This window comes from Papio anubis, chromosome 8 (assembly GCF_008728515.1).
Source record: "Papio anubis isolate 15944 chromosome 8, Panubis1.0, whole genome shotgun sequence".
NCBI classification, from domain to species: domain Eukaryota; kingdom Metazoa; phylum Chordata; class Mammalia; order Primates; family Cercopithecidae; genus Papio; species Papio anubis.
Window position 1 is genome coordinate 139710030 of NC_044983.1, and position 13972 is coordinate 139724001.

The 13972-nt window shown below is 56.6% G+C and overlaps 1 protein-coding gene across 2 annotated transcripts in view; it reads right to left on the minus strand.

Annotated features, from left to right (window-relative positions):
• ARHGAP39 (Rho GTPase activating protein 39) overlaps positions 1–13972 on the minus strand; it is a 142874-nt gene that overhangs the window by 1864 nt on the left and 127038 nt on the right. The window contains exons 7-10 of one of the 2 annotated variants that reach the window (XM_009213812.3): positions 5566–5658; positions 2063–2136; positions 1194–1393; positions 376–467 (exon numbers count right to left, since the gene is read on the minus strand). In XM_009213812.3, the coding sequence (XP_009212076.1) occupies positions 376–467; positions 1194–1393; positions 2063–2136; positions 5566–5658 (459 nt within the window). The remainder of the gene's footprint in view (positions 1–375; positions 468–1193; positions 1394–2062; positions 2137–5565; positions 5659–13972) is intronic. The other variant, XM_003903285.3, reaches the window with a different exon arrangement.

Here is a 13972-nt window from a genome sequence, read left to right on the forward strand (position 1 = left end):
TCAGCTCCTAGGGGCCTGAACTTGATCCTGGAGGCATGGGGGTCACGCCAGCAGAGACGTGCGAAACAGGGTTTTTCTCAGGAGTCTGTGCAGCTGCCCCGAGGGGGTGTCTGCACAGCAGGCATGGCGGAAGGGCACAGGGCAGAGAGCAGCAGGTTGGGAGGGGGCTGCACTGCACAGGCAGGCCTCGGAGTGCCCCGCAGACACCTGGGGAGACTGTGCAATGGGCAGGAAGGAGGATGTGCTGGAAGTGACTGGGAAGCCATCATATCACTGGGCAGGAGGCAGGATCAGGGTGGACTCCAGAGGTGGAGACAGGGACCCCTTAGCCACAGCCTGAGCCAGGCCTGCTCTGCTGCAGTGTGGAGGACTCACCAGGGACGTGGGGGTCTTCCAGGCCTGTGGGCACCTTCCACTGGTCCACCTGCAGCTTCAGAGCATTCACCTCGTCAATGTCCCCAGGGACCCTGCAGGGCACAGGGCAGGTCTCAGGCAACAGGAGCCTGCGCTGCGGCTTCATGATTCCGCCTGGACACTCCCTTTGGTTGGCCCCTGCTGACCCCTGGAGGGAGCAAAACCTCAGGACCCCCTGCCACCCCAGTTGGCCTCTTTCCCACGAACATGGGTGGATGGCACTCTTCAGGATTCCTGCCCCATACACCTGGGTCCGAGTGTGGTGTTTCCCCAGGCCACCGTCCCTCCCTGGACCCCTGCTGGCTCCCTGTGTGGATGCCCTCACCAAAGGGCCACTGGGGCTCAACCTGCAAGCCTCAGTTTCCCCAGCTGCCCTCCTGGGGCCTAGGTACCCCTTGCCCTGACAGGTGAGTCACGGGAGTGGGTGGCACCCTGTGCCATCCCTGTTCACAGACGAGGGCTGCCTGTCATCTGAGGCTCACACCCTGGGCTGCCCATGGCTGGTGTCCAAGCACGCTCTGGACCGCTGGTGGCCATCTGCAGGGGCGCCCTCCCTGGCTGGCTGTGCTTCCTCTTCAGAATGGGTCCTGTCCTCTTTCCCGGCCTGCACACACTTGGGGTCAGCTTCCACACTGTGGCCCCAGCCTTCCATCTGCTCTCAGGTAGGGGTGGGGAAGCAGCCCAGCAGGCCTGAGGCTTAATGGCTCCTACATGCCAAAGATGCATGGTGGACACACAGCTGTGGCCCCCACACCCGGCGCCCGGGGTTGCCGTGGCACCTGAAGATGCCCTCTGTCTGGTCACCGTTGAGCGCCAGCACCTCCTCAGAGAGCCGTGTCTGCACCCAGGGCAGCTGGCGCTCAGGGTAGCGCTCCCTCTGCATGCCCATGACCTCCTGCAGTGCGCTGCCAAACATGGACGGGCTGAACACGGCGTTCTTGGCGTGCCGGATCTCCTCCACGTTGGGCTTCTTCAGCCCCTGTGAAGACAGGCTCTGTCCTGGTCTGGCCTGGCCGTCCTGCTTCCAGCCCTCCTCGCCCCCAAACCCTAACTCCTCCTGGGCTGCCCCTGGCTCTGCCTCCCCTCCTCTCATCCCTGTGAACTCCTGGCTCCAACTAGAGCTACGGACAAGCCCAGCTCCCCGGCCGGAGTCACTGTCTACAGCACCAGTTCGCAGGGTCCCTTGGGAAGGTGGGAGTGTCCCTTGGGCCGGCCAGGGCTGTCAGGGAGCATAGCACAGGCCAAGCTGGCTGAGCTGGGGTGAAACTTCCAGAAGTCTGTGGCAGGGCTGAGAGCCCTGGGGAGGGGTGTGATGGAAGCAGTGCATCAGAGAGAAGAGGATGTGGGGAAGGGGCCAGGCTCTTGGGACAGGTACAGGGAATGAGGTCCTGTGGCGCGGTCTGACTGAAGCCCTTTGCCTGCCTTGCTCCTGAGCTGGGAGTCTGGGCCTGGGAAGAGCCCCTCGGGGAGGGTACAGGTCAGAACACAGGGTCGGCCTGGCGCACCCCACCACTCACCTAGGTGGGCTCTGTGTGGCACCCTCTGCACTTCTGCCCCACACCAAACTGCAGGCGGGGCTCCTGGGGCTGTCCACCAAGGGTCTCTGTGTCCCCGCCTGCCCTCCCCGGTCCCCCAGGTGCACCCGTACCTTCTTGGCCCCGGTCAAGGCTGCCTTCTGCAGCTTGTGGTAACAGTACTTGGCATATGTGCTTATCGCCACCCCTGGAAAGAAATGGGACCCGATCAACCTGGTGTGGATGTGTGGGTGTGGGGCCAGAAGAGGGGTGAACAGACGCAGGTCCTTCAAGGGCCCTGGGGGACAGGGCTGGCCGGGCCCCAGCCACCCCCTGCCCAGTGCAGCAGGTCCTCACTCTCTCAGGCAGTGTCCTTTAGAGCACAGACCCAAGGAGCACTTGCCCACCTGCGAGGGACAGGCTGGGGAGGAACCCCTGTGGCAGCTCCACCCGCCCTCCCACGGCCCCACAGGAACAGGAAGGCAAGGACCTGGGTCCGAGGGCCTCTAGACCCCACTGCTCCCTCCCTGGGGCCTCACCCAGGCAGCTGTCCAGATACTTGACTCTGCTCTGCTTCAGGCCCCTCCCTGGCTTTTGGGCTCTGGGCAGGAGCCCCTGGAGGAGTCATTTCCACCTACCCAGCACCCACAGCCAGTGCTGGGGGAGGCAGACACTGAGCCATCTGGATAGCAAGCCCAGCTCTGCTGCAGCCCTGGGCTTGAAGTACCACCTTTGGGCTCTTCTGAAGGACTAAGGTGGCAATGAGAAGGCCCAGTCTTTCCCAAGGGAGGGGCTTTCTAAAACTCAGCCCCTGACAGCAGGGTCCCTGGGGGGAGGGGCAGTGTGCCTGAGTCAGCACCTGGGGAGGGACTCAGGGACCTCAGCCTGGGGAGTCTCCAGACACAGGGCCCAGGGGAAAGCGCCAGAGGGGAGAGGATTCCCAGGCTGGGTCTGGAAGGTGCAGCACCTTCCTGCTCCAGGTCAGGAAGAAGCAGATGAGAGAACATGCCAAGAGAAGCCGTCTGGGACCAGGGGAGCCATGGACCTTGGACAGCTGGACAGGACCCTGTGCTTCTGGACATGAGACCTGCCCCAGCACCCAGAGCCTACCGCCTGCCAGGGTGAGGGGGGCCTCTGGATCCTGACCCCCAATCGGAACGTCTTTGTCTTCTTTGAAGGAGCAGTTTCTAGTGGACAGCTGAGGACACCGGGTCCTTGGACCAGGTTCAAAAAGCACACACGTCTTGAGTCCATCTCTAATTGCCACAAAAGAGTGACATGTGACTGCTAACAAGACTCTTTTTTAGAGTAACCAAAATGGATTTTTTTTTCATAGATGTTTAGGTCCTAGGAAATCTGTCATGGTCCTTGGGGCCGCAGGTCCTGGCACAGGATCTGGCCCCAGCCTCCAGCGTGGGACCAACGGTCTGGGCAGGCTATGAGGTACCCTCGTTTTTCTAGAAGGGATGGTGCCCACACACACTGGACCCAGGCTTCAGAGCCCCAGGAAGGCGGCAGAAACCCAGGGCCTCAGCTCAGCAGTTGGGACACAGAGTCACTAGGCTGGGGGGCCTGGGGCAGACGGCAGGGCCTGGCCTCCTGCTTGCTGTCCCTGCGGGAAGACAGGCCCTGATCTCCTGTCCCCTGGCCCCTGGTGGGACAAACACCCAGCCCCAGCCTGCTTGGGACCAGGACACCCTCCAACAGTCTGCGACTGGAATACACTGGGGCCACCGCTTCTCAGCTGATGGTGAGCATGATGCAATCTCTCTGTGCCTCAGTTTACTTCTCTGTAGGATGGGGACCGTGACAACGCCTGTCTCATGCAGTGCTCAGCAGGCAGCTGCCGGCGTCACGAGTGTACTGGGTAGGCCAGGGACTGAGGCCACACTGCCCCACCTGCAGCTTCACTCGGGGTCAGGCGGCCTGTGCCCTAAGGTCTAGAAAGCTGGGGATGACTGCTGCTCACGCTGCATCGGCACAGGGCCAGGCACCAAGGTGTCTGCTGACCTGTGGTGTGAGAGTGGGCAGTGCCCATGGCCAGCCCAGGGAGACCCTCACCTGTGTGGGGTGCTCTGCTCTGAGCCCACTGCCCTGATCTGGCCTTGCCTGACCTCAGCCCTCATCACCATTCCCCTCCGGCTGCAGGCAAGCCCACGTGGGATGGCTGCCCATGGAGGGACCAACAGCAGCAGCTCTCCTAAGGTCTGTGCTGCTCTGCTCGGTGGCCAGGCCTGCCCCGGGGACCTTAGAGCTACAGGACCAGGTCACAGGTCTCCCAGGTCGCCAGGTGTGGCCAGGGCCTCCTGGTGTTGACCCTGCTCGCCACTTGACACACTCTGGGCTGCAATGTTCCACTGGGCTCCACTCCAGGCACAGGGGAGTCTGCTCCCTGCTCTGCCTGGCTGCAGCCACGAGACTTTTACGGCCAACAGTGTCGGTCCAGCTCTCAGGCCACCAGACACCAGCTCAGGCAGGAGCGCAGAGCTCCTTCTACGCTGCCTCAGATGGAGTGGTCTGAGGATGCCTGTGACCAGGAATCTCACCCCTACATTGCAGCTGGCCCTCTTCTCCCAGGGTCCTGGGTGAGACCAGGCTGGGTGACTCAGGACTGGGTCACTGTACCCTGGCACAGACCTGTTGGTGGCAGCCTTGGAGGCGCCAGGGTGAGGACAAGTCCCCAGCTCGGCAGATGCCATCCTGGCATTCCCCACGAGGGCCCTTCATGCTCCTGTAGCCTCCTGCTGGCCCTGAAGTTGGCCCTAAGCAAACCTCATCCACAGAAAGCTTGCTGGCACTGTTCTGGGCCTGCATAGGCAGCATGCAGTCAGGGATGGCTTCCTGGAGGAAGGGGTGCCTAAGTTGAGTGGTCTCAAAGGAAGTGAAGTGGAGCAGAGAGGTGGTGGCGGAGCTCTAGACAGACGAGTGGGCATGAGGCACCAAGTGTGGCAGGACCACACTGCAGGAGCGGGGAAGGTGGCCCTGGAAGCCTGTGTGTGCACGTGTGCACACAGTTGACTTGGTCTGACAGCACAGCTCTCAAAAGGGCACAGCCCTGGGTTTACAGGGCTTTCCTGAGCCACGGCCTGGGGGAAGGTGAGTGTGGGTGGTGGGAAGGGTGCTGGTGGGGAGGGTAGGGAAGCCCTCCCCCAGCTTCTGGGGGCCCACCATCAAAGCAGGGGATGGCTCCTTGCTGATTCTGAATGCAGGCTTGGCTCCTGTGGCCCAGGGGCAGCCCTGGGCTGGAAGACAGGGCTGAGGGGTACTTGTCTCCAGGGCACCACATACCTCTCCACCTGCAAACTTCCCTGTGGGGGTCAGGCCCACTCACTTACCTGGGGGCACCTCCAGTAGCCCTCGGCCAGCAAGTCCTCATGCCCCCACCCCATCAAGAACCCAGCAAGCAAGTTGGAAATGACTCTGGGCAGCACCAAGACAGGTGTGGACAGGCTTGACCTCTCCAGGGGTCCAGTCAGTCACCTGGGCCCTCCAGCTCGCTCAGGAGGCCACAGGCCTGAGGTTAGTGGCCCCATCCCCCCCGCCCAGAAGCGGTTAGAGAAGAGAAGGCCAGGTGGCCGAGGCTGGAGAGCAGAGCTGTGCAGACGCAGCGCCCAGGGGCTGCGGGGAGAGGCCCTACCATCCGGCTCTTCAACATAAGGCTTGGGTTTCTTTCTCAATTTGGACTTCTTCTTAGTGTTTCTTTCCAGGAGCTCTTTTATGTGCTGTGTCACTGGGGAGCAAAGAGAACCATGAGGACCACAGAACACAACGCTAGGAGCCAGCGCCCACTCAGCTCCCACACTTGGCCGGTGAGCAGGCCCCTGGGCCTGTTGGGGACTCACGCTGTTTGGCTGGGGGCTGAGCGTGTCTGGGGGGACGTGGCTGTGTGTGTGAGTGGCAGAGAGGTGCCAGGGGCCCTTCGGAGCATTGTGTGGGCTGGGAAGCTGCTGTGCCTGTACTGGCCTAAGTAGAGGTGCAGGGAAGGCGTCTGGGGAGTCGGAGGAGAGCAGGCAGCATCTGCCCTCTGGCTGGCAGCAAGGCTGGGGCGGCCATGGCCTGGGCTCTCTGCCTGTCAGTCAGAAAACCAACAGAAACAAGTGGGCGAAGGCAGCTGGCCCCAAGCCAGCCACTGCAGTCAGAGGAGGGGTTCCCCTTAGGCTGATCTGGGCCTGCCTCCTGCTCTGCACAGCGTAACTCCGCCCTGTTGCCACCAGCCTTCATGACCTAGCTGAGGTCATGGCTGCCAGGCTTCTGTGAGGTGCCATCTCCTCCCCCTGCTCCGTGCCACACTCTGTAGGAGAAGTCACTGTGCCCCGCCCACACCTGAGGGGTGGGGTTAGGCTCCAGCTCCTGGAGGGTGGACATGTATGTAAATTATTTGTCATTATTCTGCACAGATTTATCTATTCCTATCTACTGAATTATTCTTTTTTTTTTTTTTTTTTTGAGACGGAGTCTCGCTCTGTCGCCCAGGCTGGAGTGCAGTGGCCGGATCTCGGCTCATCGCAAGCTCCGCCTCCCGGGTTCACACCATTCTCCGGCCTCAGCCTCCCGAGTAGCTGGGACTACAGGCGCCCGCCACCTCGCCCGGCTAATTTTTTGTATTTTTTTGGTAGAGACGGGGTTTCACCGTGTTAGCCAGGCTAGTCTCGATCTCCTGACCTCGTGATCCGCCCGTCTCGGCCTCCCAAAGTGCTGGGATTACAGGCGTGAGCCACCGCGCCCGGCGAATTATTCATTTATATCAATCAGTATGGACTCACGGATTTTTTTTTTTTTTTTTTTTTGTGAGATAGGGTCTCACTGTGTCACCCAGGCTGGAGTGAGTGGTGCGATCTCAGCTCACTGCAACCTCTACCTCCTGGCAACCTCCACCCACCGCAACCTCCACCTCCCGGGTTCAAGAGACTCCCACCTCCCACCTCAGTCTCCTGAGTGGTTAGAATTACAGGCATGCGTCACCACCTCTGACTGATTTTTGTATTTTTGGTAGAGATGAGGCTTTACCATGTTGGCCAGGTTGGTCTTGAACTCTTTTTTTTTTTTTTCAGACGGAGTCTCGCTCTGTCGCCCAGGCTGGAGTGCAGTGGCACGATCTCAGCTCACTGCAAGCTCCGCCTCCCGGGTTTACGCCATTCTCCTGCCTCAGCCTCCCAAGTAGCTGGGACTACAGGCGCCCGCCACCTCGCCTGGCTAGTTTTTTGTATTTTTAGTAGAGACGGGGGGTTTCACCGTGTTAGCCAGGATGGTCTCAATCTCCCGACCTCGTGATCCGCCCGTCTCGGCCTCCCAAAGTGCTGGGATTACAGGCTTGAGCCACCGCGCCCGCCGGTCTTGAACTCTTGACCTCAAATGATCCACCCGCCTCGGCCTCCCAAAGTGCTGGGATTACAGGTGTGAGCCACCACGCCCGGCCTACTTATGGATTTTATTTTATACTTGGGTTATAACCCAATGGGTCTTTATCTTGTTGCTCAACTTGCTCCAGCCTTGGCCACTCAGAACTCCTTCCGCTGGCTCCTGTGTCCCTGTGGCAGGCGTCACCCCCACCTCTGGCACTTTCTCACTTTTGACTCCATCTCGTATTGTATATGCCCTGCACCAGCCCTGGAATCACCCACTTCTCCAAGGAACTCTGGATCCTTTTAATGGAAAACGGTATTTAGAAACCAAGATCTGGGTGTGTGACGTGCTTACTGCTACCAGGAAATCACTGCTTGCAGGCCCTCTCAACGGACAGAATGAGGAAACACCTGCGTGCACGCTAACTCCTGTTCACACGCACATCTGTAAATATTTCTGGATGTCACCGTCTGTCTCCGTATCAGCTAAACATGGCCTCTAACTTGATTCCATTACTGCCGTTAGTCGCTCTGGCTTCCTCCCTCTGCGTGTCTGTAACTGGTGTATCTTCTCATTCTTTTAACAGTCTTTTGTAGGAGACTTAATTTTGATCAAATCCAATTTATCCATGTTTTCCTTTTATAGATAGTACTTTTGGAATTATATATAAAAATCTTTGCCTCCCTCAGGAAAGCAAGCATTTTCTCCTGTTTTGTTCCAGAAGTTTTATAGTTTTAGGTTTTATATCTTGGTCTCCCAGTGATCCATTTGCAGTTATTTTTTTGTGTACACTCCAAAATATACATTGAAATTCATCTGTTGTTTGCATTTGGACATCCAGTTTTCCCAGCACCCTCGAAGGAAAAGGCTGTCCTTTCTTCACTAAGCTGCCTCTGCAGCACTGTGGAAAGCTGGCTCATGCATACAGGGGTCTGTTCTAACCTTGCTCTCTGTGGCACTGACCCCCTATCTGCCTCAAGGCCAGTGCCACACTCTCTTGTCGGTCTAGCTTTATAACAAGTCAGGTGCTGTAAATCCTCTAGCTCTGTATTTTTTCAAAGGGGTTTTGGCTATTCTAGGTCCTTTGTAGCTCCTATACATTCTAGAATCAGCCTGTCAATTTCTAAAATAAAAAAATGTAGTACAATTTGCATTCAGATTTAATCTATGCATCAGTTTGGTAGAAGTGATGGCCTAACAGCATTGAGTCTTCTGACTCATAAGCACAGCAGACCTTGTCATCTATTTTACTGCTTTACTTTCAGCAATGGTTTGCAGTTTTTACTGTGCAGGTATTACACGTCCTTTGTCAGATCTATCTCTAAGTATGTCATATTTTAAAATGCTACTGCAGGCAGGCACAGAGAAGCTGAGGCAGAAGGATCGCTTGAGGCAAGGAGTTAAAGATCAGATGGGGCAACATTGCAAAACTTCATCGCTACAAAAAAATTAAATTGGCCAGGTGTGGTGACTCAGGCCTGTTGTCCTAGCTACTCAAGATGTTGAGGCTGGGGCATCATAGCCTGAGCCCAAGAGTTGGAGGCTCCAGTGAGCTATCACACCGCTGCATGCCGCCCTGGGCCACAGAGTCTCAGAAGAAATAAATACATGCGATTGTACTCCACCCTGGAGACCCTGTCTCTAAATAAATAAATACATGCAATTGCAAATGGTATTTTAAAATACCAGCTTCTAATAATCTGTTGCTAGTATATAGAAATATGAGGCCAGGCTTGGTGGCTTACATCTGTGATCCCAGCACTTTGGGAGGCTAAGGTTGGAGAATCACTTGAGTCTAGGAGTTTGAGATCAGCCTGGCCAACATGGTGAAACCTTGTCTCTACAAAACTTAAGAAAAACATTAGCTGGGCTTGGTAGTGCCTGTGGTCCCAGCTACTCGAGAGGCTGAGGTGGGAGGATCCCATGAGCCTGGGAGGTGGAGGCTGCAGTGAGCCGTGACAGCGCTACTGCATTCCCCTGGGCAATACAGTGGGACCCCGTCTGGAAAAAAAAGAAATATTTATTTATTTGAAACGAAGTCCCTGTCTGGGGATTAAAAAAAGAAATAATTAATTAATTAATTTGAAACAGAGTCTTGCTCGTCACCCAGGCTGGAGTGCAACGGCACGATCTCGGCTCACTGCAACCTCCGCCTCCTGGGTTCAAGTGATTCTCCTGCCTCAGCCTCCTGAGTACCTGGGATTACAGGCACACACCACCATGCCCATCTAATTTTTTTTTTTTTTTTTTGGAGATGGAGTCTCGCTCTGTCGCCCAGGCTGGAGTGCAGTGGCCGGATCTCAGCTCACTGCAAGCTCCGCCTCCCAGGTTTACGCCATTCTCCTGCCTCAGCCTCCCGAGTAGCTGGGACTACAGGCGCCCGCCACCTCGCCCGGCTAGTTTTTTTTTTTTTTGTATTTTTTAGTAGAGACGGGGTTTCACTGTGTTAGCCAGGATGGTCTCGATCTCCTGACCTCGTGATCCGCCCGTCTCGGCCTCCCAAAGTGCTGGGATTACAGGCTTGAGCCACCGCGCCCAGCCTAATTTTTGTATTTTTTAGTAGAGACAGGGTTTCACCATGTGGGCCAGGCTGGTCTCGAACTCTTGGCCTCAAGTGATCCACCTGCCTCAGCCTCCCAGAGTGCTTGGATTACAGGCGTGAGCCACTGCGCCCAGACTGCTTTCCTTATTAAGCAGAGTTTTAACCAATCCTTTGTTTTCAGCATCAGGGTCACCCTCTTCCCCCTTTGCTAGAGGAATCTGGCTCTACCCACTTTGGAGCTTTTAAGGGTTTGCTGCCTGCTTTAGCTTTTCTGTTTTCCCACCATCTGCCCAGGATTCACCATTTTTGGTCCACATGCTCCAGCTTCTAAAACAGTTGTTCTTCCTTTTCCATTTTCTTTTTCTTTGTGGGTTTTTAAAATTGTGGTAAAATACATATAACATAAAACTTACCACTTTAACCATTTTAAAATAGTTTTGTGACATTAAGTACATTTACATTGTTGTACAACCATCACCACTGTCCATCTCCAGAACTTTTTCATCTTCCCAAAGTAGACCTCCATCCGCATTAAACCCTCACTTCCTGCTTCTCCCTCCCCCAGTTGTGGCACCCACCATTCTAGTTTCCGTCTCTGAGGATCTGACTCCTCTCGGGCCTCACGGAGGTGGAATCCTGTAATCTCTGGCCTGTGACTGGCTTCTTGCCTTTAGCATGATGCCCTCAAGGTTCATCCACGTGTATCTGTCAACACCTCCTTCCTTTTTAAGACTGGAAATAATTTTCCATTTCGTGGCTGGACATGTTCTGTTTCTCCACTCAGTTGCTGATGGATCCTCGGCATGTTCCCACCTTTTAAGTTATAAAAGCTGCTGGGAACGGGGTGTACAAATCACCGTTAAGAGTCTTGGCTCCCAGCTCTTCTGGGCCGTTCCAGAAGTGGAAATGCTGGATGATATGGGAATTCTATTTGTAATTATTCGAGGAACTGCCTACTACCTTCCACAGTGGCTGTACCATTTTACATTCCTTTCTGGTTTTTTTGCCTTTAAAAAATGGTTTCACTGGCCGGGCATGGTGGCTCACGCCTGTAATCCCAGCACTTTGGGAGGCCAAGGCAGGCGGATCACGAGGTCAGGAGAACGAGACCACACTGGCTAACACGGTGAAACCCCGTCTCTACTAAAAATACAAAAATTAGCCAGGTGTGGTGGTGGGTGCCCGTAGTTCCAGTTACTCGGGAGGCTGAGGCAGAATGGTGTCAACCTGGGAGGCGGAGCTTGCAGTGAGCCGAGTTCGCACCACTGCACTCCAGCCTGGGCGACAGAGCGAGACTCCGTCTCAAAAAAAAAAAAGGCTTCACTGTCATTTTAGTGAGTTCAAGGTGGAGGTGAGGCAAATGCCCATGTTCAATCTGCTGTCATGAGCTGGAAGCCAGGAGACCTTGCTGGATGCATGAAGAAGCGAGCAGTGAATGAAATCTTTAGGGGTCTCCAGCCTTCCAAAATATACAGACGTGGAGCAGGTGGGAGAGCTGAAGCTACCATGCCCACTGCCAGGTGCACTCGATGTCTGTGACGAGAACCTGCTGAGGGAGGTCCTGGGGACCAGTCAGGAGACCCAAAGGTGTGACCACCCATGAGACAAGGCTAAGCTGGGGGCATCACCTCGTGGGGCCTCAGTCCCCGAGGGTGGGGACCACATAGTGCAGGTCATGCAGGTGCTGGGAGATAAGACAATCAAAGGCTCCTGAGGCTGAGGCAGGCAGGGTGCTCAGGGCAATGCACCAGGCTCAGCTCTGCCCCTCACCAAGGGTCCCCAGGCTACAGTTTCCTTTTTCTAAGAACTCTGCTGCAGCCTAGCTGGCCCTCCAAGGCACAGGCTACATCCTACATCCTCCTCGGCTGATAGGGCCCGTCTTTCTTCCCTCCCCTCCCCACCTCTCCTCTCCTCCTTTCCCTTTTTCCCTCCCCCCTCCCATGGGGTCTTAGCTGGGCACAATGGCTCATGCCTGTAATCCCAGCACTTTGGGAAACTGAGGCAGGTGGATCAACTGAGGTCAGCAGTTTGAGACCAGCCTGGCCAACATGGTGAAACCCTGTCTCTACTAAAAATACAAAAACTAGCCGGGTGTGGTGATGCTCACCTGTGGTCCCTGCTATGTGGGAGGCTGAGGCAGGACAATTGCTTGAACCTGGGAGGCAGAGGTTGCAGTGAGCTGAGATCGCACCACTGCACTCCTGCACTCCAGCCTGGGCAACAGAGCGAGACTCTATCTCAAAAAAAAAAACAACAACAAAAAAAGGGGGGGTCTTGCTCTGTTGCCCAGGCTGGAGTGGTGGAGTGCAGTGGTGCATTCATGACTCACTGCAGACTTAACCTCCTGGGCTCAAGCAATCCTCCCGCCTCAGCCTCCCAAGTAGTTGGGACTACAAGCATGTACCACCACGCCTGGCTAATTTCCTTTATAACATTTTTCATAAAGACAGGGTCTCACTCTGTTGCCCAGGCTGGTCTCAAACTCCCAAGCTCAAGGGATCCTCTTGCCTCGGCCCAAAGTGCTGGGACTCCAGGTGTGAGCCGCTGTGCCTGGCTGGGCCTGTCTTTCTGAGCAGCAGGAGGCTGGCTGGAAGGGTGTGAGGCTCATTTGGGAAGGGATGGCCACCGTGTATGTAGAGGCCTCTCCTCTGGGCTCAGGGTCAATCAGGGACCCTGACAGATGAACCTAGGAGTGGACCCTGGGGCTGGAGATGGGGTTCTGGCTGTGAGGGTGGCCATAGTACCACAGCCAAGATGCAGGCTGCCTGCCAGTGGGACTGCACAGAGCCCCAGCCCTGCTGTCGCTCCAACCCAGACAGTGCTCTTGGCCTTCATGGGCCTTCCTTGGCAGAGCTCTGAAGCCATGGCCACCCAGGTTGAAGCCTGATTCCTTTTTCCATGCAGGCCAGGACCCCACAGCTATAAGACACGAGGACAAAGGCACATGAGCCTACGTGTGAAGGGCAGTGGCCTGGAGCACACACTCCTCTAGGAGGCCACAGCCTCTACTTACATACAGCAGAAAAGGCCCCGCCACACACTGGCTAGGCAGCTGGCCCAAGATGGGCCCAAGGAATCTCAGGCCTTTGTCTGGCTGTCTCCCGGCCCTTCACTCGCCTACTCTTGGGTACCCACTGTGGGCTGCATGCTGTGCTGAGCAGCAGGGGCTCAGTTCCACAGCCTCCACCTCAGGCACGACATTCCCAGGCCCTTCTGGAAGAGGGCGAGGAGGTGAACTGCAACGCCAACAGGAGCACAGCCCCTAGGACTTCACCTGCTTCTTGAAGGGCCCAGGACCAGGGACTGGGCTTCACGGGCCAGCCCAGCCTGCCTGGCACCCTGCTCTGGTCCCCCTCTGCACATGCAGAGCCCCAGCCGCCTGCCAAGCTCTGCCTCTGCTGTGATTTTGTGTTGAAAAGTCGGGTGAAACTGCATGGCTTCCAAAATCTTCCCACAAACAGCTGACGGACTGGGTGGTGCCTACACCCAACACTGTCCCCAGGAACCTCCCATTGCCCTGTGGCCTCCACCCTGCCTCTGTGCCCACAGCAGCTTGTGAGCCACCTTCCCCACACCTGGGCTGGCGGTAACAGGGGTAAAGCCCAGCAAGGCCCTGACCAGGGGCTCAATCTCTGCAGAGGCAAAGGCCAGACCAGGGTGGGCTCTCACTACCACAGAACAGTCCATGACATGTCTGACCTGGAGGGTGTGTGTGCATGCGTGCATGTGTGTGTGCGTGCATGCATTTCTGGACATCAGTTCTGTGGCTGTGCCCTGCAGATACCCACAATGTGAGGTAGAGGGCGGCTTGCTGCAGACACAGGGCTGTCTGGCTGACGGCACCATGGCCTGGGCCCAGCACACCTGAAGCATCGTCTTGGAGAGCCTGGGCAGACTCTGGCCTCCCACGTTGCCCCAGGCAGCCATCAGGATGGGTTGACAGCTCCAACTTACGACCCCATGGGGCAGCTTCGGGGCAGCTCAGGTGCTGCATGACCTGCATGTGAGCCACGGTCACTGAGCTGCTGCCTGCTCACAGGAGCCTTCTGCCAGGATCATGCCCAGAACAACCCGGGTCTTGCCAGGGTGGTAACCCCTCTAGGCCATGGATGGCAGAAGGCGAGTGCAGCAGGCATGCAGGGGCCTGACCACGGCTGCT